This window comes from Rhipicephalus microplus, chromosome 5, assembly GCF_043290135.1.
Source record: "Rhipicephalus microplus isolate Deutch F79 chromosome 5, USDA_Rmic, whole genome shotgun sequence".
In the NCBI taxonomy this organism is placed as follows: Eukaryota; Metazoa; Arthropoda; class Arachnida; order Ixodida; family Ixodidae; genus Rhipicephalus; species Rhipicephalus microplus.
Genome location: NC_134704.1, coordinates 98650312 through 98673738, shown reverse-complemented (window position 1 = coordinate 98673738; position 23427 = coordinate 98650312). Strand labels below are relative to the sequence as shown.

Below are 23427 nucleotides of genomic sequence, written 5' to 3'. Positions count from 1 at the left end.
ACAGACGTAGCGCTTGTAACAACTGAATTTATTGAAATGGAAAACAAGAAAAAAAAGGGGAAGGGGGGGAGGCTGAAATACAAAGGAGAGAACACTAAAAGCAAACTGCGCATGATCCTACAGGGTGGCTTTCTCTGTATTGTCCAGTTCTTCCCTTCCTCAACTTTCATGCGCTTTCTTTACCTACAGAAATTATTTTTTTCTTTGCATGGCTCGGTTTGTTGACCTGACCTAAATCCAAGTTGAATCACATTTATATCCATTACATTGATATAAGTCTCTTACTCGGACTTGTCCTCGGGTGAAATCGAGCTCTGTAGCTTCTCTACAATGTCGGCACCCTGTTTGCTGATGGCATGCATGGCCGGTGCCAGCTGCTGCTTCGCTTGCCGGCTGTTTTTGCCCAAGGCTGATTCCTCGCTGCTGCTCTCGACACCGAGACTCTTGTGCGTTTTCTTCTTGTGCTTCTTGCCTGGAGGATGTGGCAGGGCCTGTCCGCCAGTAGACGCAGGCGAATCCGCCGACGGCATTGGGGCCAAAGGCGTCAAGGGCAGAGACGAGCCCAGCTCCGACATCGGTTGCGATGTAATCGGCGGCAGCTGTGCGAGGGATTAAATTTGTTTTATGCGTGAAATACTCGCTGCAGTATACTTCTTTGTCCACTAAATATAATAAAGTATGGGTTTATCACCCACATGTTACGTCTAAATATTACGACCTGATTGGAGGGACGCCATAGTGGAGGGCTTGGGAAATTTCGGCCCTGTGATGTTCTTCGACGTGCGCTGAAGGCCCGCAAACATGGGCCTCGGTCATTTCGCTTCCATTGAAGTGCTGCTTCCGCAGCTCGGGCTGAACATGCGACCTTGGGTACAGCTAGCAGCCGAGCCACTGTTCTACCAAGGTGGTCTTTTTTGTCGATTTATCGGTTTGTACAAGAAAAATCGACATTTTGCGCGAGCAGGGGGAAAAAAACGAGGAAGACAAGAGCGCCGACTGCTAACTGCTGCATTGTCAGTTCACGAAGGTACGCCCCTCTCTGCGGTACCTTATTAACAAAATTATTATTATTAATATTTACAGTACCTTACAGAGCCCTCGAGGGGCACTGTGTAAGGGGGGCGGTACAGATAATTTGTTAGAAAAATATATATACATAATATCTACCAATACGTAGGCAAATAATGAATATAATAGAAAATGCAGTTCAACTTATGAACATGTAAGCAAAATACATACTATAAAAGTGAGTTACAGTATGTGAAGGTGAAATACGAAAAAAACTATTATGACAGTAACTACAACCTAGCAATAGTGCAAAAACATCGGCAACAGTCCTATAAACTCTGATGATTACGAAGATGCGATAGAGCAGTTTTTGGTGCATAAGTATTTTTAAGAGTATGATAGAACTATGTGTGGTCTTGTTCTGACGCAAGATCATCTGGCAAATCATTCCACAAACGAATAGCTTGTGGAAGAGCCGACTGGTTGAAACCGTTAGTATTGCCGTAGATGCGTGATAAGCTAAAGGTGCTATGTAGTCTGCTCGAAGTTCGATGTGCTAGTTTAAGGTGAACAGATGGCATCATGCTAGTGTGGATGAGTTTGTGAAATAGTGATACAAGTAAGATGTCGCGGCGAATTTTCAGTGGCTCGAGTGCAAGACTATGTTTAATCTGTGTTACGCTGGATGGGTAGCTGTGATTACGTGCTATGAATCGACTAGCTCTGTTCTGTATACATTCTAATTTATCTATGAGGTATTGTTGATATGGTGACCCAATGGAGGATGTGAACTTCAGTTGAGGACGGATTAGAGCAAGATAAGCCAGTTTGCGCACATCGGAGGGAGCACTGTATAGATTTCGGCACAGCGAACCTAATGATCTTGATGTGTTGGCACAAATAGAAGTGATATGTGTGGACCACGAAAGTGTAGAAGTTAAATTTATGCCTAGGTATTTGTAATGATCAGTGCGTTCTACAATGCTATTATCAATTATGTATTGGCTATTAAAGTTATGACGTTTGCGACTAAAGGTGATTAGTTTGCATTTGGAAACATTAAGTGTCATCTGCCATGTTTTGCACCACTCAATTATATGCTCGAGGTCTTTTTGAAGAGTTAGATGATCGCTATTGTTGCGAATGGGACAACAGATATTACTGTCATCGGCAAATATACGCATACACGAGGATAAGTTGTCAGGCAGGTCGTTAATGTAGATGAGGAAAAGTAAGGGACCAAGAACAGTGCCCTGTGGTACACCAGAGGAAACGTAACAGAGTGATGAAGAGTGATGGTTGGCGATAGTGAATTGTTGGCGGTTAGTTAGAAAGTTTCTGAGCCATGTTAGCGTGAGTGAATCAAGTTTTAGTGATGACAGTTTTAATATCAAGCGACAATGAGCAACACGATCGAATGCCTTTGCAAAATCAGGAAAAAAACACTCTCTATGTGGATGACTGTTCATGTTAGAATGTAGGTCGGTGGTGAACTCAAAGAGTTGAGTCTCGCAAGAACAACCCTTTCGGAGCCCGTGCTGGTTTGAGAAAAAGAAATTGTTAGATTCTAGATGCGCATAAATGTTAGAAGCTATGATATGCTCAAGCATCTTGCAACATATGCACGTCAAGGAATTGGGGCGATAATTTCCAGGTGAACTTTTACTACCACTTTTATGAACTGGCACTACCTACGCTATCTTCCAGTCAGAAGGCAACATTCCTGTAGTGAGCGACTGCAGAAAAATGTAAAACATGATATTACCAGACACATAAACAGTGTTCTTTAATATTTTTGAATGGATATCGTCAATACCAGAAGATGATGATATCTTCAGATTTTCAATTATTTTAACTATGCCTTCAATTGTGATATCTATAGGTGACATGAATGAGTAATCGTGTTCTCCAATTTCTGGAAGGTGAGCATGCTCGCTAGTAAACACGGATGAAAAGAATGAATTAAAGACATGAGGACAATCAGTGTCGGCAAAAGGAGTGTTATTTGTATCTTGTAATGAAATGAAGGTATCGTCCCGATCAGGACTTATTACTTTCCAGAATTTTTTCGGATTGGATTTTAGGAGTGAAGGCTAATCCTGGGAGTAGTATTTATTTTTTGCAGTTGTAATTTCGTGGCAATATTTCTTTAGGCATTCCTCGTATGTATCCCAAGACGTGTGTGAACGCGAATTTCTCGCAGACCGATAAAGCCGCTTCTTTTTGTTTCTAAGCCTACACAAAGACTTGGTGAACCATCGATTATTTTTATCATTCGTAATCATTATCAATGACACGTAGTTTTCTATCAGGGCTGAAATCGCATTCTTGAAAAGAACCTAGTTTTTTTTTTTTTTTCAACTGAGCGACTGTAAAAGGAAGGCAGCAGCACATTGTCAAGGAAAGACTCAAGTTTCCTGTTAATGGCATCGTAATCGGCTTTATTATAATCTCTAATTTTCTTTGATTCGGTTCCTGCAAAAGGTGGCAAGATAGAAAGATCAACTTGCAGCAGTTTGTGGTCACTAAAGCCATTCAAATAGTTTATGTGGTCTATAGTTTCAGGTGCAGTTGTAAGAACGAGGTCAGGTGTATTTGAACCGCGAGTTGAGTGAGTGACAACCTGAGCCAAATGAAAGTCTAAAGTTAGGTTAATGAAGTCAGTTGAGTACTTACAAGAAATCCTGGCTTTGTTGATGACCGATTGATATGTAGGGTGTAACGTACCAACAATCCTGGTTATTTGTGCATCGAGATGACGCAGTGCGGCATTTATTTATGTACACAGTTCCTGCAACGCTGCAGTGGCATTATTGCAGGGGGGCGTACATACCAGTCATGTAAATGCCTTGCTGAAATTCGGAGTAGCCATTGTGGCAGGCAAAATATAGTTTTGGAGCAGCTATCTGATTGTTTGGGGCATGCACGGGTTTTCCGTGACACACACAGAGGAAGAAAACTTAGCTTTATTATAGTTCAATGTTTCTTCAGTTTACATATACGTTTTTACAGAAGCAGCAAGCCAAGAAAATAAACACATAAAACAAACAAAAGTAGAAAAATGTAAAGCAGCAGTGACATAAAATGACGAAGGATATTGCATCAACAAGCTATCTGTTTCATGTAGTTGCAGCAAATATTGCTACAAGATAGCTGCAGCAAATACTGCCTAAAGTTCCCACCACCAAGCCATTTCATTTTGCCAATGTTCAGAAATGACTGGCATTATCGCACGACCAGCCGATGGCACGTGGTGGTGACACCGGAGAGCATCATGAAACTATACGGTAGAGTCCGTGATACGCAGCCAACGCAGATATACTGACAAAGCAACGAAATGGACCTAATCGGCGCCCCACGAAAAATGTGTACTGCGATCTGCTACATAGTGAAAACTGACACAGTATTTTTTTAGACGTGATACGGTCGCAGGAAGTCGATCATCTTCTGGCTAATTGCGTGCAGTGCTTCGCCTATTGGCGCACACACCGTGGCAAGCCGTTTGCGCCCACCCTCTTTCATACCATGCACAGTTGAGCCGAGAAGCATGTTGCGTTAACGCGACGCTGCGAGCTTTCTGCAAGTGATGCTCTACAGGTCCCGGCAGCATGCAGGCCGTGGCGCAACATGTCGCCTCATGAAAGCATGTGCTACGCTTGCTGTCTCAATGCCCGCGGTTAATAACTCTCAACTCCCCAACAGCCCGCTGCCTTCGTGTCTACAAAGTGGTGCGCTGTCAGCTTTACTTTCGGTTCCAAAACCATCTTGTGGCACGGCCATGGCGCAAATTAAACAAAAAAGACCCTTTTAGAGTTGTCTGGCACCGTGATTTGCACTTGACGCCGGTTGGCGCAGGTTTCCGACCACTGATATACTAAGTGGATATAGTTTGTGACATATCTGTGGCACTACAAAAACATACAATAAGCTATACTTATAACAACATATAACAATCACAGTACACAAAAAAACTCAGTACAATATGGTATATAGCAAACAAGCACAAAAGATGTGATACACATATCACATTTTCACAACAATGAGAAAAAAAACAGCGTTGTCCCTCAAGTTTACTATGACATGTCTTATATGGTCTTCGTGAACTGACAATAGAAAGCTGATAGTCTGCGCTCTTCCATGTTTCAATTCTTTATTTTTTTTTTCTTCTGATTACGCATCAAGTCGAGTTTTCAAGTGGAATACTTCAATGACCCGCTGTCAGCAGCATTCACGTTACCTTGAACTTTAGTGCACTAGAATGGGACGGTGTGCTCACTGAAGGGCGGAGAGTGACGCACTTCATGTCGTTGACAACAGGCGGCGCGGCTCGCAGCGTCACCTGAAGCTTTCCGGCGGGCTGAAAGGCGTGGCTATTGTGCGTTGCTGTTTTGCGCTTAAGAAAAGTCAAAGTTACGACGTGTGTGCAGCGTTTCTGTGTCTTGTGAAATAAATTACTGTCATTGTGACTGATTTATGGAGTGTGGGAGATGTTTTAAGTGGCCACTGTATGGATGAATCCCCCTCTACACAGCCGCTGCAGTAACAGGGCGTGCAGTTGAGAACATTTAGGCTTTTTATATTTGCCTGCTAATTGATACGATGTTAAATACCACTTAGCCAATCTAGCGATAATAGCGACTTCGTTCTCGCCTATGAGCCCCACTGTGCAAATAAGAACAACGCCTCATTTTTCAATTCATATTTTTTCGCATATGAGCGGGTCTAATTGGAACTATCTGAATGCCTTTGTCGCGAATCACTCATGGGTAGAGTCGCTTGGCTTTGTGATAAATTTATGCACACCATCATTTTAAGTTTTTTTTTATAACATGTAGGTCATACGAGGTTACCAACATCTGTTGGACTAGTAGGCAAATGTGGTACTAATGAATCTAATAAAAAATATCTCTGCATACTTTTGATGAGTACATAACAAGTAATAGACATCACGTGCGTCCACATATTTTTACTACACCATAGAATAGAATTCCATCAGTTCTTCAGCAGTGCAATTAGAATAGGGCACACAGAAACACGCGACAACTTCTCGTGCTGACAAATTGATTTTATTTACGCAATACCGTGTCTTTTAGGCGCAAATGCTTGTTATATCACAATTTAAATTGAAAGTAAAAAAAATGTCACTCGTGGTCAAAGAACAAAACAGATGCCGCAAACGTGCATAAGCATCTGCTACTCGATCACAAAAGTTTTAAAAAAGAGATGCAAGGAATGTTTCATGTGATTCCAAAGCCTATCAGTACACCCAAAGGCCAAAGACGGAAACATCGTTACTATGACCGCGACAAAAAAAACGATTATTGCACGCGCAATAAAGAATCTACGCTTATATAAGATTCAAAGCGAGCGTCAAATTAAAAAAAATAATAATAACAAAAATTGGGGTGAAACAGTGAGACAACCCACACAAAATCAGCCAGAAAAGCAAATTTCGCGTCATTTAATATAAATGCCTGGTCGGCATAACTATCAGCCAAAAGTTAAAAATAAAAAATGCCAATCTAATATTGTTCTACTTATCAAATTCTCTAGCTAAATCAAAACATGATTATGGCTTTGCGGTCACTGCCCTCGTGTTTTCTTTTGCTTTTTTCTTGTCGTACTTGACACTATGATCACTCCCACATGGGTCCAGCTCTTTTTTGTCGTGAAACACTGCTTAAAATTTTTTCTGCGCGTATGCGGCATGCTTTGTGTGTGCGACCATCGGAGGCTCTGCTTCCACTAACACACAGTAGAATAATGGCAATGTCTCGCCCACCTGGTCTATTTCGTCCTTCAAAAGTGCCCTTAATAATGCAATGAAACTGCGCCGGTCTTCTAAAACGCCTGTGCGAACTCAACCTTTTCCTGCGCGACATTCCAATACCGATTCTAGCCCTCTCCGAAGCCGGTCTACCGAATGCAAGGACGCTCCCAGGGTACACCCGACACGGCAACCCGAGCATAACGTCGTTTGCAAATGGAAGCGCAATGATATACATAAGGCGGGAAATCCCTCACGTCGCCTTACCAGTGCAAGACCTCTGTTCCAACTCACTGGAAGTCACTGCTGTGCAAGTGTGCCTGGGAAACCGAAAACTGAGTGTGGTTTCGGTGTACATAAGCCCACGGAAAAAGGTCTCTATGGAGACTTTCCTAAAGGACCTTTGCACTCGATGTCCCGCACCTCGAATACTCTGTGGTGATTTTAACGCGCACCATCCACTCTGGGGAGATAAGAGTGTCGATTTTCGAGGCAAGGAACTTCTAGCAGCTGCGGATGCTGCCGACTTATGTGTGGCGAACGATGGTAAACCTACATTTTTCAGGCCACCAGATTCATGGAGTGCAATAGACCTTGTACTTCACTCCACGGACCTTCTGGTATCATCGACCACGGCTCCAGACAAGATGGGCAGCGACCATTTCCCCATCTTCACCAATATCCTGGGATTTCGAACTGCTGGTCGACAATTCCGCAATGTAACACGCTGGGACACCTACAGAGAAGTGTTGGACAAATCCACTGGTGAGCTGTTCGCAGATATGTTGCAAGGCAAGCGATCAGCAACTTCATTGCTGAAACTGCCCAACCATTTTTCTGCTCCTGACTTGAAATTGAAGAACCTCTACGCAGCACGTAGACGGGCGGAGCGGAAATAAATGAGAACATAAAGGAAACCCGTCTGCGAAAACCGAATATAACAGGATAAACGCTGCGATTCGTCGCCATACAAAAAAATTAAGACGAAATCAATGGGACGCTTTCTGTGAGAGTTTATCAACGTTTACGCCCTTGACAAAGATATGGGCAGTAATAAATAGTCTTTCTGGGAAGATCCGAACACGCAGGCCATTCGAAGAACTCGCTTTGAAACAAGGGATAGATTTGCAAACCCTTGCAGAGAATTTCGCGGACGTGTACATATCTGGTAGATCAGCAGGAGCGGCGATTCATCTGTCACCCCAGTTTTTTCACACGATGAATACGCCATTCACCTTCCGAGAGCTGGATATGGCACTTAGCAAATTAAGAAGACGCTGTGCCGTGGGTCCTGATTTGATCAGCAATCAAATGCTGACAAATCTACCATATGAGCGAAAAAGGGCCCTTTTGGACATATTTAATCATGTCTGGAGCACGGGAGAGATCCCATTTGTTTGGAAGACAGCTTGGGTGGTGCCAGTCTTAAAGTCCGGAAAGGATCCTGCGAGCCTCGCGTCATATCGACCGGTATCTCTTACATCATGCGTATCTAAGCTGATGGAAAGATTAATATGAACAAGATTAACTTGGTACCTTGAACAAGGAAGACGATGGCCATCGTGTATGACCGGATTTCGCCCACGACTGAGTGCCCAGAACAGTGTTTTGGACCTATTAAGCCACATCGAGCACCACCGTGTCAGCGGACTCTCGACACTCGCCGTCTTCATGGACGTTGCCAAGGCATATGATTGTGTGCTTCAGGCAGGCATCGTGAACGGGCTCCAAGCCATGGGTGTGTCGGGAAATGCTCTGCGTATCTAAGCTGATGGAAAGATTAATATGAACAAGATTAACTTGGTACCTTGAACAAGGAAGACGATGGCCATCGTGTATGACCGGATTTCGCCCACGACTGAGTGCCCAGAACAGTGTTTTGGACCTATTAAGCCACATCGAGCACCACCGTGTCAGCGGACTCTCGACACTCGCCGTCTTCATGGACGTTGCCAAGGCATATGATTGTGTGCTTCAGGCAGGCATCGTGAACGGGCTCCAAGCCATGGGTGTGTCGGGAAATGCTCTTCGGTTCATACGTGAATTTCTCAGAGACCGTTGTGTCCGTGTTAAGCTTGGAAATGTAATGAGCGAAGAGAGACGCGTTTCCCTCGGCGTCCCACAAGGAAGTGTTCTATCTCCCTTGCTTTTTAACGCTGCCATGGCCAGCCTTCCCGACACTCTACACTTAGCTCTGAAAGCAGTTAAAATATCCATCTACGCCGATGACATCTGCATTTGGATCTCAGGGTACCAGCACAAGCGTTTGGCCCGGATAGCACAGAGCGCTATTTCAATCATTGAGCGTCACTTGTTGACACTCGGCCTATCTTTATCAGCGGAAAAATCGGCCTTCATGCTCTTCCCGGGAGCGCGACGGAAGTCAACACGTCTGTCGCTGAATATTCGAGGCCACTCAATTCGTTGTGCAACAAGTGTCCGTTTCCTGGGCATTACCATCGACAACAAGCTATTATGGCGACGTGTGGTTGATGGTATAGTCACTGCATCAGTGCAAAGGATCAACGCTCTTCGTCGCATGGCAGGGGTCCGTTGGGGCAACAATCATATGTCCATGCTTAAATTAAATGATGCGCTTATAACAAGCCGCATCATTTATCAGCTGCCCCTGATATCACCATCACCAAGCCAGTTCGAACGCCTAGAGGCAGTGCACAGAAAGGGCCTTCGCTTGGCGATGGGAGTCCCTCAGGAGGCTTGAAACACGAAGGTCGCCAATGAAGCCGAGTCTCTGCCGCTCCGCCTTTTGGCATCTCAGGCCTTATTGATGCAGCTGTCAAGACTGGGCGAGTCCTTCGCAGGCACGGCGCTTCTCCGGCGGCTAAGAGCAGGAACTGGCTCACATTTCAACGCGGCACTAAACACATTTCATTATTTAGGCTTGAAACTGCCTAAACGGCGCCCTATGGACATGTTGCGTGCAACTTCAGCGTACCCAAGCTACCAGCGAAGCGCACCATTGCAGCCGCGGAAGCAACATTTCTTGCGCTGGACCACTTGAGCACCATGTACCGCGGCCACCTACAAGTGTACACCGACGGATCAGTGTGCACACAAACGGATAGCTGCGCAGCGGCTTTCTGCATACCCTGCCTGGGCGTGTCATGGTCGGGCCGCCTGGATCGCGTGGTTTCGTCCACAACGGTAGAAAGCGCTGCAATTACGGCGGCTTTGCGAAAACTGCGATCCTTTTCTGCACGAGATGTTGTAGTGCTGACGGACTCCAAATCGGCGCTACAAAGACTGCATCGTGGCCTACCTCAAGAAACGTTCACCAGGCAATCTCTGCATGGCACTAATCAAACACCTAAATGGCAAGAGTTTTAATATAAAGTTCCAGTGGATCCCATCCCACGTTGGCATTGAGGGCAATGAAAAGGCTGATGCCCTTGCTTGCGAAGCACGTACATCGTTTCCAAAAGTAAGAATTCCCAAGACTTACCAGAACAACAAAGGTGTGATACGCAATCATTTCAAGGCGATCTACAAGTTTCCACACCAAGCATGTGTAATTCATGGACTTTCTCGTGAAGAAGCGACGCTGTTGTACCGCATTAGAACCGGCTCCACATACACCCCGGCCTGGTCATTCAAGACTGGGAGATACGCTTCCCCGTTCTGTGCCTTCTGTGGTGACATTGGGATATTGAACATTTCATTTGGCTTTGCCCACAGTTTGATGTGCAAAGAGCAGCGATGATCCGCACCTTGCGAAAAGGCTGTCATAGACACCGGACAGTCGATGACATCATCTTTCCTGAAGGACCCGCAGCAACTAGGAGGAACGTGCAACGAATTTTGTTAGTCTTCCTGCGAGACACTGGGCTGTCTGACACGTGGTGACATTTTTCAAATTCAAGAGATGCTCAGGCGGAACAATTGCCAGCCATGCAGGCCAAGCTAACCCCGCCTGCTACCACCCACCACCACCGCTGTAAAAAAGTGTGCTTTCCCGTTCAGATGCAGCGGCAGACCACGTTCGAGTATTTTTCGGATACTCGAACGTGGTCCTTCCTTCCTTCCTTCCTTCCTTCCTTCCTTCCTTCCTTCCTTCCTTCCTTCCTTCCTTCCTTCCTTCCTTCCTTCCTTCCTTCCTTCCTTCCTTCCTTCCTTCCTTCCTTCCTTCCTTCCTTCCTTCCTTCCTTCCTTCCTTCCTTCCTTCCTTCCTTCCTTCCTTCCTTCCTTCCTTCCTTCCTTCCTTCCTTCCTTCCTTCCTTCCTTCCTTCCTTCCTTCCTTCCTTCCTTCCTTCCTTCCTTCCTTCCTTCCTTCCTTCCTTCCTTCCTTCCTTCCTTCCTTCCTTCCTTCCTTCCTTCCTTCCTTCCTTCCTTCCTTCCTTCCTTCCTTCCTTCCTTCCTTCCTTCCTTCCTTCCTTCCTTCCTTCCTTCCTTCCTTCCTTCCTTCCTTCCTTCCTTCCTTCCTTCCTTCCTTCCTTCCTTCCTTCCTTCCTTCCTTCCTTCCTTCCTTCCTTCCTTCCTTCCTTCCTTCCTTCCTTCCTTCCTTCCTTCCTTCCTTCCTTCCTTCCTTCCTTCCTTCCTTCCTTCCTTCCTTCCTTCCTTCCTTCCTTCCTTCCTTCCTTCCTTCCTTCTTTCCTACCTACCTACCTACCTACCTACCTACCTACCTACCTACCTACCTACCTACCTACCTACCTACCAACCAACCTACCTACCTACCTACCTACCTACCTACCTACCCACCCGTCTGTCTGTCTGTCTGTCTGTCTGTCTGTCTGTCTGGCGACTATACGATATCGTCTACTATGCGAAAACCACTAACGCCAACTTCTGATATTATTTCCAAGAACATATACACACAAATTCATCAAAATATTCCAGATTATCTTTTTTTCATAGCATCTACTTTAGCAACGTCCTTGTTCTCGGAAATTTATTCATTGAGCCGAAAGCATTTGAGTCCGATGTGATCGCGATCACAAGGTACGTCCATAATTTGCTCGCACAGTAAAATATTTACACTCTTCTTTGGTTATATCAACAAACGAGCAGAATGCCTTTCGTGCAGCATTGCAAATATTCAAGAATTAACTGATTTGCAGTCAGCCCTACTTTCTTGCCTAAGTGAACAGTCCTGCCATACTAGCTGAATCGTCGGATTCCATGTTTACATTTATTCTAAGTATAATTTTTGCTAGATTGTACTCTGCCGTATAGTCATTGATTGCTTATTTTAATCTACTGAACCTTGTATTACTGAACTGTGTTTGCCTTTTTACATAGTGTCGGCATTATCCTTGTTTATTATTAACTTTTTTTCTTTTTTCATGTTAGTTTATTCTTTTATTTTGTTTTCTTCATTCGATGTACTCTGCATTGTATTCCCCCCTATGATATGCCCCTTCTTGAACCCTTAGGGTCAAATAAATGAAAAATGAAATAAAACAAGTAGAAGTGGCTAGTACAACATAATATGAGGAAACGACCCACACCCCAAGGAGCTTCAACCCTGAAATTTGCAGCGTGTGCGTTAATTAAAAGCCCACTGCAGGTCTATGTGTTTAATCAGAGTCTTCTGTTTCTCATTTCCTACCAGCAGCAATCGGCATCTTCCAGCGGGAAATGCCGGTCCATGCCTGCGTGCTTTGTGTCTCTGCAGGTTTCTCCTGTGCAACGCCGCGATGAGTGCCAGCTTCCACGCCGCTGCCAGTGCAAGCGTTAGCGCCCGCTTCTTCGCATCTACTCATGGTTTCCAATAGGGGATATGGTCTAATATTTTCCTCTAAACGTACGCTGCGGGAAAACCTTGGAAATATTTGCGTTGCGGAGACAGCTGAGGCTTCCGCCTTCGCCGGTTGGTTCTCCACTTCCAACAAATACAATTTGTTTATTTGCTTGCATTATTTGTGAACTACATTAAAAGTTATACTTATAAGGCAGTTCTCGAAACTATAATTATAAATTATAGTTTACACCTCCATGCGCAATGGGGTGGCAATGCCTCGTGGAGGGATGCCTAGAAGAGAGAGAGTGCAGCGAACGTTGGTTAGCAGATGCTGCCTGTGTCGGCGTTGCGAGGCGAGAAGGTAGGGCGTACAAGAAGAGAGAGAGAGAGAGAGGCCGCGCATGCGAACTAAGGGTGGTCTTGCCGCACACTGAATTGAGCTCGACCATAAGAAGCTTCGCATCGAAAAGTGTGTCGCAGATATTCTTTACATTCTTTGCCTATCAGACAGGCTAAAGAAAGTAGAAGGTAATGGTAGAAAGTAGAAAGTAAATGGTAATACATCGATAATGTCATTTTACTGCAGTCATTTAGCTAGACAAAATTTGTGCCGAAAGAATAGGCAAGGTAATAAACAAGAAGGAGAGAGAGATCTATTTTGTAAAACGGGTTCACTGGTTGCCGTACAGTGTGGTGTGAAGGGTTCCTTTTTAGCTGCACTCGCTTTTACGTATAGGGCAGACAAGCAACTCTGTAAACCATTGATAGCTGAACCGTAAGAGATTGCTTAATGAAGGCTTATCTTCTACTTTAAAATTACTTTATCGAGGAGGTTTGATGAACTTGTTCTTTTGTACACGAACATGAATAGAGGAGCGCCACTATCGATTGAGGCTTCACATATTGATAGAAAAGGTACCGCACTCGTGAGTCAATGATCTATTAGCTTGCATAAAGAATCAAATTGAGTGTTTTAACAGTTATATTTCACGTTGACCACCATGCGTGCCAGACTGATAACATTGGATAACACTGATAACACTAGACATGTGCAGCTAAGCATTGCATCAGGACGGTTGATAGGCCAAGTTTGTGTGCTTCCATGTTGAACAAACATTACAGCGATCAAGTACGTCGTACCTCTTCACGTACTCGTGTTTTTTTTCACGCTGTTTATTCGTACACGATGCGCAGATAAGTTTTTGCGCTTTCTTTCTCTTACTCCGTCTTGCAACTTCGCAGTTGTTAGTCGGCGTTTTTGACGTCTTGACTTCTCTTCTGAGTCCATTTTTGTCCGCCCAGCATTTTAGAATAATTTTCAAAACTTATGCTGGGTGGGCAATTCGAGGATGGCTAGATGTATACAGCATTGCGATCCTGAAAACGAATGAACGGATGCACAGACGGAGGGAGGGATTGATGGATGCATGGTATCATGGATGCACGGATGAACTGATGGTAATATACACGAACCGATGCATGCATAGATGCACTGACGGAAAACGGATGCTCGAGATGCACGGGTGGATGGGCGGACAGATTAACAGATAAGAAAATTTGAGGATTGCAAGAAGTTTCAGATCTACTCACTGCAGACGACTTCAGCTTGTCGTCTTCCGACATGCGCCGTAGCTGCTTGTCCAACCGGCGTCGCATGTAGTCCACAATGGTCAGCATCATGGCCGACGCCATCTCCTGCGTGGGACTCGGTCGAGGCTCGGGAGGAGGCGGGGGCAGCGGTTGTGGCGGTGCGGGCTGCGACGCTGGCGGGTTGATCACGATGGGCCCAGACTGTCCGCGGCAGCCTCCTCCGCTTGGCATCGGCATCGGCACCGAGATCGGAATGGGAGTCGACACGAGCGTAGCCTGCAATGCAATAGCGTAAACAATAAAGAAAGTCGGTTTTTCTGCAAAGCCAAATCACTGAATGCATTGTTGGAATGTTATACCAAGTGGCTATGGTTATACAAAGAATGCTTTAGAAACACGAGAGTTGCAGCCAACGAAGCTGCAAATGAACGTGAAATTTTCCAGGTCAGAAGAGTTGATAATGCTTAATTAGTTATAAGACCTGTTTTTACTGTAGTTGCGTATCAGCTATGTCATATAAAATTGAGAGCATTCTTCGATGCGTGTATTGCCTAGATTGTATTAGGCTTGGTAATAAATTATATGGAACTCAATAGCTTCCGTCTGTTCGATCCCAGCCAAGGCGGTTCCATTTCGATAGAGGCGCAGTGGTAGAGGCCATGTACTGTACGATATCAGCGCACTTTAAAGGACACCAGATCGTCAAAATTCCGAGAGCCCTCCACAATAGCGTCTCTCAGAATCATATCCTGGTTTGGGAGGTAAAACCACTCATATACTGATTAAATTTTCTGTCTTTTGGTGGCAAGATGCTTGAAGTTTATGAAGTTCATCAAAGATGGCGACCTTCCGCGCTGAAATGTTGTGTCAATGCTTTCCGTAAATTCTTCACTGAGCCCAAGCAATGCCCGTTTAACTTCAGATTGATTTGTTGTCCTGTTTCTCCAGTGTATTGCTTGTACGAAGTGAACATTTGAAGACGTAAAGAACATGTGAACTTGTGTGCGTGAAGCTGAATTTCACATGACGGACATGTTTTTTTTCCGTTCTCCCTTATAAGGTGTTCCCAAGTCTTAAATATCAGAAAAGAACACTTACTTGTGAGGGCGTTAAATGATTCTTGGTGCTTGTGGAAACGCTTTTCTAGGACGGTCGTTGCTTCCTGATATTATAAAATGCTGACAGTGGGTACGACTTATGTTCGGCAGCACATGTGAGATTTTTGCAAGAAATGCTACCAGTTAGTTCGACAGTGAGTTGAGGACTCTTGTACCTATAGCCAATTTCCTATCTATTTTATACGCTTCGCTGTAGGCTTGGTTAAGCGCGTTGTGCGCGTGATTTCTTCCGACTAAAAATGCTATTACAATGCACAAGTCATGAATATATTCCCCGTCGTTGCCATAGATCCTTCTTTCAAACCTTTGCTCTCCGAGTTTTTATCTTCCTTGAACTGCTGCCTTGCTGGTTTATCTTTGCGTTCCATCGCGCTGCTGAAGCTGATTTCAGCGGCCACATAGAAAAGAACGCGCAATTGTGGTCTTCTCTCCCTGGTGCTGTAATGATACCAGCTGTTCCCAACAAAAGCATCCGCTCTTTCTATGAATTCATTCACTAACTTTCATTGCTTGCCCAAGGTTATCATTCTCTCTTGTATAGAGTGAACTCATGCCTAAATACTATTTGTATCTAATACGGCTGTTCACTTGAGTCATGACTACCTATTTCAAGCCAAATATATTTAACAAGACAATTTCTAACGAATCGTTGTGGCCTACTGGGAACGCATAGTGTTCGACTGCTGACCGCAGCTGGCAGGATCGAGCACTTGCCGCAACGACTTTTTTTCATTTTTTAGCAGGGATGCTTGAAGCATGTTCACTTAGGTTTAATTGTAATTTAAGACCTCCAGGTAGATAGAATTTTTAGAGCGCTTCACAACGGCGTCCATGATAATTGCATTGTTATCAGGTTGAATAAAAATGCCACATTCAATTTGTTAATATCAGAAAACATTCTTTCAATATTCAGAAAACTGAAAACAAGTCCTTGGTCGGAAACGTTTTGATAATATACAAAAGTACCTGGTACTTGTGCAGCTATGAAAAACAGATCTATGCTGGAAACCAGCTATCGCTTTGATTAGTTTTTTTGTATATAATATGTATAGAAACGAAATAACGTTCAAATTGTTAATAACTTTAAAACGATATAAATGCTTCCTTTTTATTAACAAACGCGTGGGATATCTCCTCGTAGTTCGGACATTGTGGTAAAAGAGAGAGAAAGCGATAGCAGAACTACACTTGACCTCATGCGGCTGCAGCCTACTGTTTGTTTTTCAAGTAGGAACTACGTCATGATCCAAGTAGCACCTTCCAGTGGCGAAATGATATGGGTATGTTAACTCATCTGAAGAACAACGACAACATCAGGTACATTCCACGAACTGTGGAAATAGGTATCACCCGAATCAGTGAGGCAAAGCCCAGTCACCTGTTTAGATGCTTGGCCTTTAGCCAAGTGCTATATGAGACGGGTCATGAAAGTAAAGCAGATGTATGCGAGATGAATTTTGAAAGACAATTTCAACTTCCACCATGTATCTACCATATCCGGATACAATTAAACGGAGACTGGCCATGAATGATAGATTGAATGAACGAACGAATGAATGAACATTATTTCTGGTCAGGAGGGTGGGACAAGGCAGAGGTTATTCTCCTTTTCCCCCCGCCTCACCCGCAGGAACCACAGACCAAGAAAAAAAATTACAAAGCAAAAACGTTTTCGGTGTTGTTTTTCATGGTCGCTGTCCTTTATTTGATTATGTCATTTACTTCTAGAATGGACAGGCTTCCTTCAAAACCTCGAATTCAGCCGCTATATCTACTTGACACCTGAGGTGCGACTTAACCTTAAAGTAAAGTCGACTCCATCCGATTGCCGACGTCAGTTTGATCGAGGGTGAATGTGCACTGTGGTGCGCTGACATGCATACAATACGTAATGTGCGACACTTATTAAGGCCAAAGCCTTAAATGTGTCATCAAATGGGAAAATTTATCTTTACCGAAGTCCTGCGGCCGGGGTTGCAACACGGGTTGTGCGAAAATCATCCCGTGATCATGTCACCATGTGGCGTAATTATGACGTCAGAGCTTTATACCTTATCACCTGATTTCTTTATTTTGTGTACCTATTTCAACAGTACAAACCTGAGATGCAGGAGGTCCGGCGGGGTAATACATATGTGGCGGTGGATGCAGAGACTGTTCACAACATTCTTGATGGCGGCCATGCCTCTCGTAACGACGAGGCTCTTCATGGAAATGCGGCGTATCGTAGCCACTAAGTATTCCTGCGAATTGGTGAAAAAGTGAAGCTGAAACTCGATTTATTTTGCTAAATCGGGATCGGGAATTCCGCAAAGTAGAGAGATATATTTTGGCCCATCTATATCTATTGTAACGCGTAGTGACACCCAGAAGCCACCACGGCATTGTTTCTGTCGGAAACACATGTTTTCGCAACCTAAAAGTCTGACAGGGTTGCGCAGACCCAAGGGACACCATGTCCTGACGATGCAGGCTTCGCAGACGATCACGTGGAGTTATGACAGTCAACCGATATCGATAACGTCGATAACAAACGCAGTGACTGTGCCAGCACGTCGAATAAACTGGCAGATCCCACGTACAGTGGGAACCGATGATATGCGAAGCACGAATGAGAAATGTCGATATGTCACTTCAAAATCAGCACAACAATACGAGGTGGAGTTAAATTATGCCGTGCATTACTTCCGTGTCATGATTATTATGTTTGGATATGTCAATTATCCTCGTCATCTATTCACATCCCGTTATATCAATTTTATTATATTTGGAGCTAGCGAAACGGCCGCGAGCACGCAATGGGCGTGATATGTTGTCATGTCTTTACACATGCGTGTCAGGATTATCATGTTTGCACCAGTCATATATGTCGTCGTCCATTGACGTCACGTAACACAATGTGGAGCTAGCAAATCTGCCACGAGCGCATCATGAAGGGCCAAACATACTCCAATGTAGCGTTGACGCGCGTGCACGCTGGGCACAGTGACGCTACGTTAGCAAAACGTGAGCATTCTACAGTCTGACGCCAGGAGCGACAAGCGTCCGTCGGCGCGGCCCGATGGCAACCGGCGCGAAATTTGGCATGCTGCATTTCGAGCCCGATTCGTTACCTAGACATCACTGCGTTTCCCTCTTTTCGTGACGCAGGGATGTTGGACGCGCTGAAACGCGCATGCGTCAAAGAAACGCAGTGCGGCGTGCGCCTGCGAGTATATGGCAAGACCGGCGCCTGGCGTGGCAACGCCGGCGTGACACGACAAAACGAACGCCGGCGAGTACGCGCACCACGTCACATCGAAATGTATCGGCGCCTTGACTGTGGCATGTAGTCATGTTTTCACATGACCCGCATCTCATGAATCATGATTATCATTTTTGCACCAGTCATATACCTTCGTCATTTATTGGCGTCACGTAATACCAAATTTGGCACATGTGAAGCTAGCGAAATGGCCGCAAGCGCATCATGAGCGTAGCATATAGTCATGTTGTTACACGACACGCATCTCATGATTATTATGTCCCGGCTGTGGCGGCTGCATTTCCGATGGAGGCGGAAATGTTGTAGGCCCGTGTACTCAGATTTGGGTGCACGTTAAAGAACCCCAGGTGGTCAAAATTTCCAGAGCCCTCCACTACGGCGTCTCTCATAATCATATGGTGGTTTTGGGACGTTAAACCCCACAAATCAATCAATCATGATTATTATGTTTGCACCACTCACATACCCTCGTCATCCATTTGCGTACTGTAATACCAAATTTGATATATGTGTCGCTAGCGAAAAGGCTGCGAGCGCATTATGAGCGTTGCATGTAGTCTTGTTGTTACATGACACGCTTGTCATGATTTTTATGTCAGGGTCTGTAACTTGTTTTCGGCATGCAATCATGCCATACCGTGCCAGATTTGCAACATGCCATATGAACAAAACTACCGCAACAGCTGCAGGATCATGAAAAGTTAATCATGACATCCATGACGTACTTGTAATTATTTTCATGTTATGACTAGTAAAATATGTTCTTCATACTGTCATGTTATGTCATACCAAATTTCGTATCGATACTATTATCGAAACGGCAAGGAGAGATAAAATTCACAGGCGGCTAGATAGATAGATAGATAGATAGATAGATAGATAGATAGATAGATAGATAGATAGATAGATAGATAGATAGATAGATAGATAGATAGATAGATAGATAGATACGCTCAAAGTCGCCAACGTTTGCTAAGAAATGCCTCGAATTTCAAAGAAGAGTGGGAACCCTATCGGAAAAAAACGAATGGTGGGCATGGTGGAAACCACCACCCACCATTATAGTGGATTAATGTAGTGGGTGAATGGTGGGAAACACCCACCATGGCGCATGGTGGGTATGGTGGGTGCTGCAGTGCCGGCAACACTTGAGCGCAAAATGACGTCAGAATCACCGTGACGAGCTGCAACAAAAAATAAAAAAGAATTCTATAAAAACGGTATAAAAAAACACCCGTCCCGTAAAAAAAAAAAAAAAAAAAAAAAAAACAAGGCGCCACGGAAGATCGAACGTGCAACCTCCGGATTCCCATTCGAAGACGCTAACCACTGCGCCGCACCAACATGACGGTGGTTGCGTGTTAAATACTTAGTTGGCGTACAAACTTAAGGTTCAACTTAAGTTATGTTTGTCGTGTACACAACATAGACAAGATCTACACCTGCTACTAAAAATTGCACATTTATTAAACACAAGCAACTGCGCCCTGTAACGATTGCTACTATGTTATTGGCACTAGTGCTATTTTTTTTTTACAATTCACAACTTAAAGGAAAAAAAAAACCAAGTGGACTAGGGAGCAGCAACAGTTTACCGGCGGGGTCTGCCAAGTTTAATATCCGTTTCGCGCTCGTTCTAAAGGGCGACATCTGCTCACGCTTTATGACGCTTCTAGGCTCTTTCATAGATACGCCCGCCTAATTTATTTGATTGAGTATTGGGATGCTTTTCGCGCAATGTAGAGGGCGGTCGCGCCAGCGCAATGCTGTTGCTCTTTCGCTAAAGCAACAACTACATAACGGCTTGGCCAAAACGAATGCAGTGTACCGGAAACATTACGCTATCATAATGGTTCACCAAGCACACGAATTGCCACGTCTGAGTTTCCGTACAAAAGCTAGAGAAGTGCCGGCGAGTGCGACCGGCGGCTGTCGGTGAGAAGACACTAAATTACGTTCTCTGGGAGTGCTTTAATCGCGTCGCATCGATGTTTGTTGCTTCTTGAGCGAACAGCATACACAATGAGAAATGCTTCATTTAGGTTAATTGATGCCATATGGCTGCGCTGTATTGTCATACTTAATCGTCGTAATCGTGTATTCTGAAACCCGGAAGCACGAATAACACAATTGTACGGGCTCGGTCAGTAGGCCTAACCTTTGGTGGAAATCATGATGGTAGAACATGTAGTGTACAGATCCCAGCTTGGTACACTATATAATTTGCCCGCCATTATAAGCCCACCCATCATCTGCTTACTGCTTCCCAGCATTATCGCGATGGTGGGCAGAGCTTCTCAGCTTGGTACACCATGTGGCCCACCATAACAAGCAGCACCCATCATCTGCTTAGTGCTTCCCAGCATTATCGCAATGGTGGGAAGAGTTTCTCAGCTTGGTACACCATGTAGCCCACCATAATAAGCACCACCCACCATATGCTTAGGGCTTCCCAGCATTATCGCAATGGTGGGCAGAGTGTCCCATTATTGCCCACTATCTAGCCTCTGCTTTCCACCATCATTTCCACTTTACCCATCATCTGTACACCATACCACCCAGTATGTCCCGGCATAACCACCATATTTTCCACTACGTCCCACCATAGCCATCATAATTTCCACCATGCCCACTATTATTTCCACCATGCCCACTATTATTTCCACTACGCCCACCATGTTTTCCAGTATCCACCATGGCAATTTTTCCAATAGGGAAGTCATGATGAGAGCTATGCGTCGCATGAACGACGAAATGACTAAAGCAACCACCACCACCTCTACCACAAGCCGGTACATATAAGAACGCTATACTTGCTGCGGAGTACATTGTTCGGTGAATTGGAGCGCCATGCAGCCACGTAGAAAGTAGTGATATGGCCGTAACTATGGCCCCTAGATGCTTTTATGCGGAAACACTCAAGCGCAATCTGGAAGGGAAACCATCTCAGTGAAAGGTACAAGGAAATACCGCCATTTTACTAATTAGTTTCAGCAAAAACTTCGTTATTTCGGTCCTGAGGCCCATAATAATTCAATTTGGTAATAAATACTGAACATTTGAATATTTTCCGGACAATAGAAGTTTCCTCCTCAAATCAGGAACTTCGTGAAATTGCGTTTTGCTCCATCAAAGCTTCAACAAACTAGTCATGCGCCTTTAAAAAATTGACTGACGAAGTGTTCAATGCGCGTACATGGATATGAAGACTCTTCCAAAAAAATTCCGCCATATCTACGAAGTGAATGACGATGAGTGGGCGAAGCTCCGGAGGTAAACCTGGTAAACCATGAATCCTCTGTACATTTTGCCGACTCGATTTTATTACATCGCTCCCCCTAGCGTACGTCGCCGCACTAAATCGAACGATTGCCTTCAACCAATGACACGCGCCATATGTGACATCATTCCTATTTTATAAGATCTCGCGTCTTTCATCAACTACAAGTACCGCTTTCTAGTTTATAACATCTTGCATCTTTTCATCATCAGCTACAAGTACCACCATCTAGTAAACACTACAAGAACTAAACGAGAGGTGGCTACATACAGGAGACGGTACCGCCATCTAGTGAACACTGCAAGAACTAAACTAGAGGTGGTTGCATACAGGGGACGGTACCGCCATCTAGGGAACACTGCAAGAACTAAACTAGAGGTGGCTACATACAGGCTACAGGGGACGCACAGCCCACGCCCTAAGGAGCTTCGCCCCTAAATACTCAAACATTCACCGGCACTAGTGTGTTACTTATGCGATAGCCTTGCTTGAATTATTGCATGACGCCTGCTTCTTATAAGAAAGTCATGGCAGAAATAATTCTCCCGGCGAAGGTGGAGCCCCCCTTCCAAGAACCCTGTGGCCTTTGGAATATTGCTAGTTCTGTCGATCAGCTTGAGCTTACCTTCAAGCTTCATGCAGCATTTCATAGCCTTGCACTGCTCCTCTGTTGGCGTCGTGGTCATATATTGGTACTACCTCTGTGAGTGCTTACAACCTATGTGAGGTGCTGATGTGCTGGGTGTTTCCCAAATAGTTGGCATTTGTTATCGTATGTTGCCGGATAGATTTCACTAAGCAGGCTCCAGTTCAGGTACGCATTAAAAAGGCTGCGGATAAGTCACGTCATCTTTGAGACCATATGCAGAGAATTCATACGCCGCCCGTTGAAAATCCTGAAAAGTGAACGTTTTTAAACTAAACATAGGTGTTCAACTCAAAATGAAGAATTAGCTCCTGCGACGCAGCGTCCTCGTGTAAATATGAGAGCCAAATACCACCCGAACACACGCCCTTCGAAAGCGAATAAGAACGATGTTTAAGACACGACAACCCAAAAGAAATACAAGCTCCCCCCACAGATATGACTGTCCCCCTCTAAAGACTTGGTACGAATGATTCGTTCGTTAGCGCTTACTCATTTGCGTGACGTCAAGGAGCGCCGGTGTGTTTCAGGCAGATTACATTCCCATAGATACATGTCTTTCTTCAGTTCACTTTCTTTTGTTATCTATAAGGACCTTAAGAGTACGTTATGTTGGGCTAGTTGGTACATATTAGGCTGAAATACGTGGCGCAAGGTTGACAAAGAGAAAAAAAAAGACGAGACAGAAAGAGCGCCATGGCGCTCTTTCTGTCTCGTCTTTTTTTTTTCTTTGTCAACCTTGCGTCACGTATTTCAGCCTATAAGGACCTCTTCTAGGGGTACTAATGAAAGTGTGGTGTTTAATAAAAAAAGAAACACCATACGAGGGTGTTTTGTTAATAATATTTTGTCAACAACAACAAATAACAACTAAAGATATAACAATGATAACATTGAAAATAAATTAAGAATAATACCTTCGTTCTCGGTCAGAAACTTTATTGCCCAAGTAAACTTCTAGAGAGATTCCGAGATTTTCGTTCGACCAAATGAATGTTCTAGGCAGTAGCGACCAACCTTCAAGCCTTTAGTCTTTATATGCGCAGCATTTA

General features: G+C 44.5%; 1 protein-coding gene across 1 annotated transcript; it reads right to left on the bottom strand.

Annotated features, from left to right (window-relative positions):
• Nucleotides 1-281: 281 nt before the first annotated feature.
• On the bottom strand, nucleotides 282-22415 carry LOC142817523 (uncharacterized). Its single transcript, XM_075894552.1, has 4 exons — nucleotides 22355-22415; nucleotides 17285-17427; nucleotides 14067-14342; nucleotides 282-599 (listed from the first exon to the last, which is right to left on the bottom strand). Exons 1-4 carry the CDS (start codon nucleotides 22413-22415, stop codon nucleotides 282-284), a joined length of 798 nt encoding a protein of 265 aa, XP_075750667.1.
• Between the last annotated feature and the right edge of the window lie 1012 nt (nucleotides 22416-23427).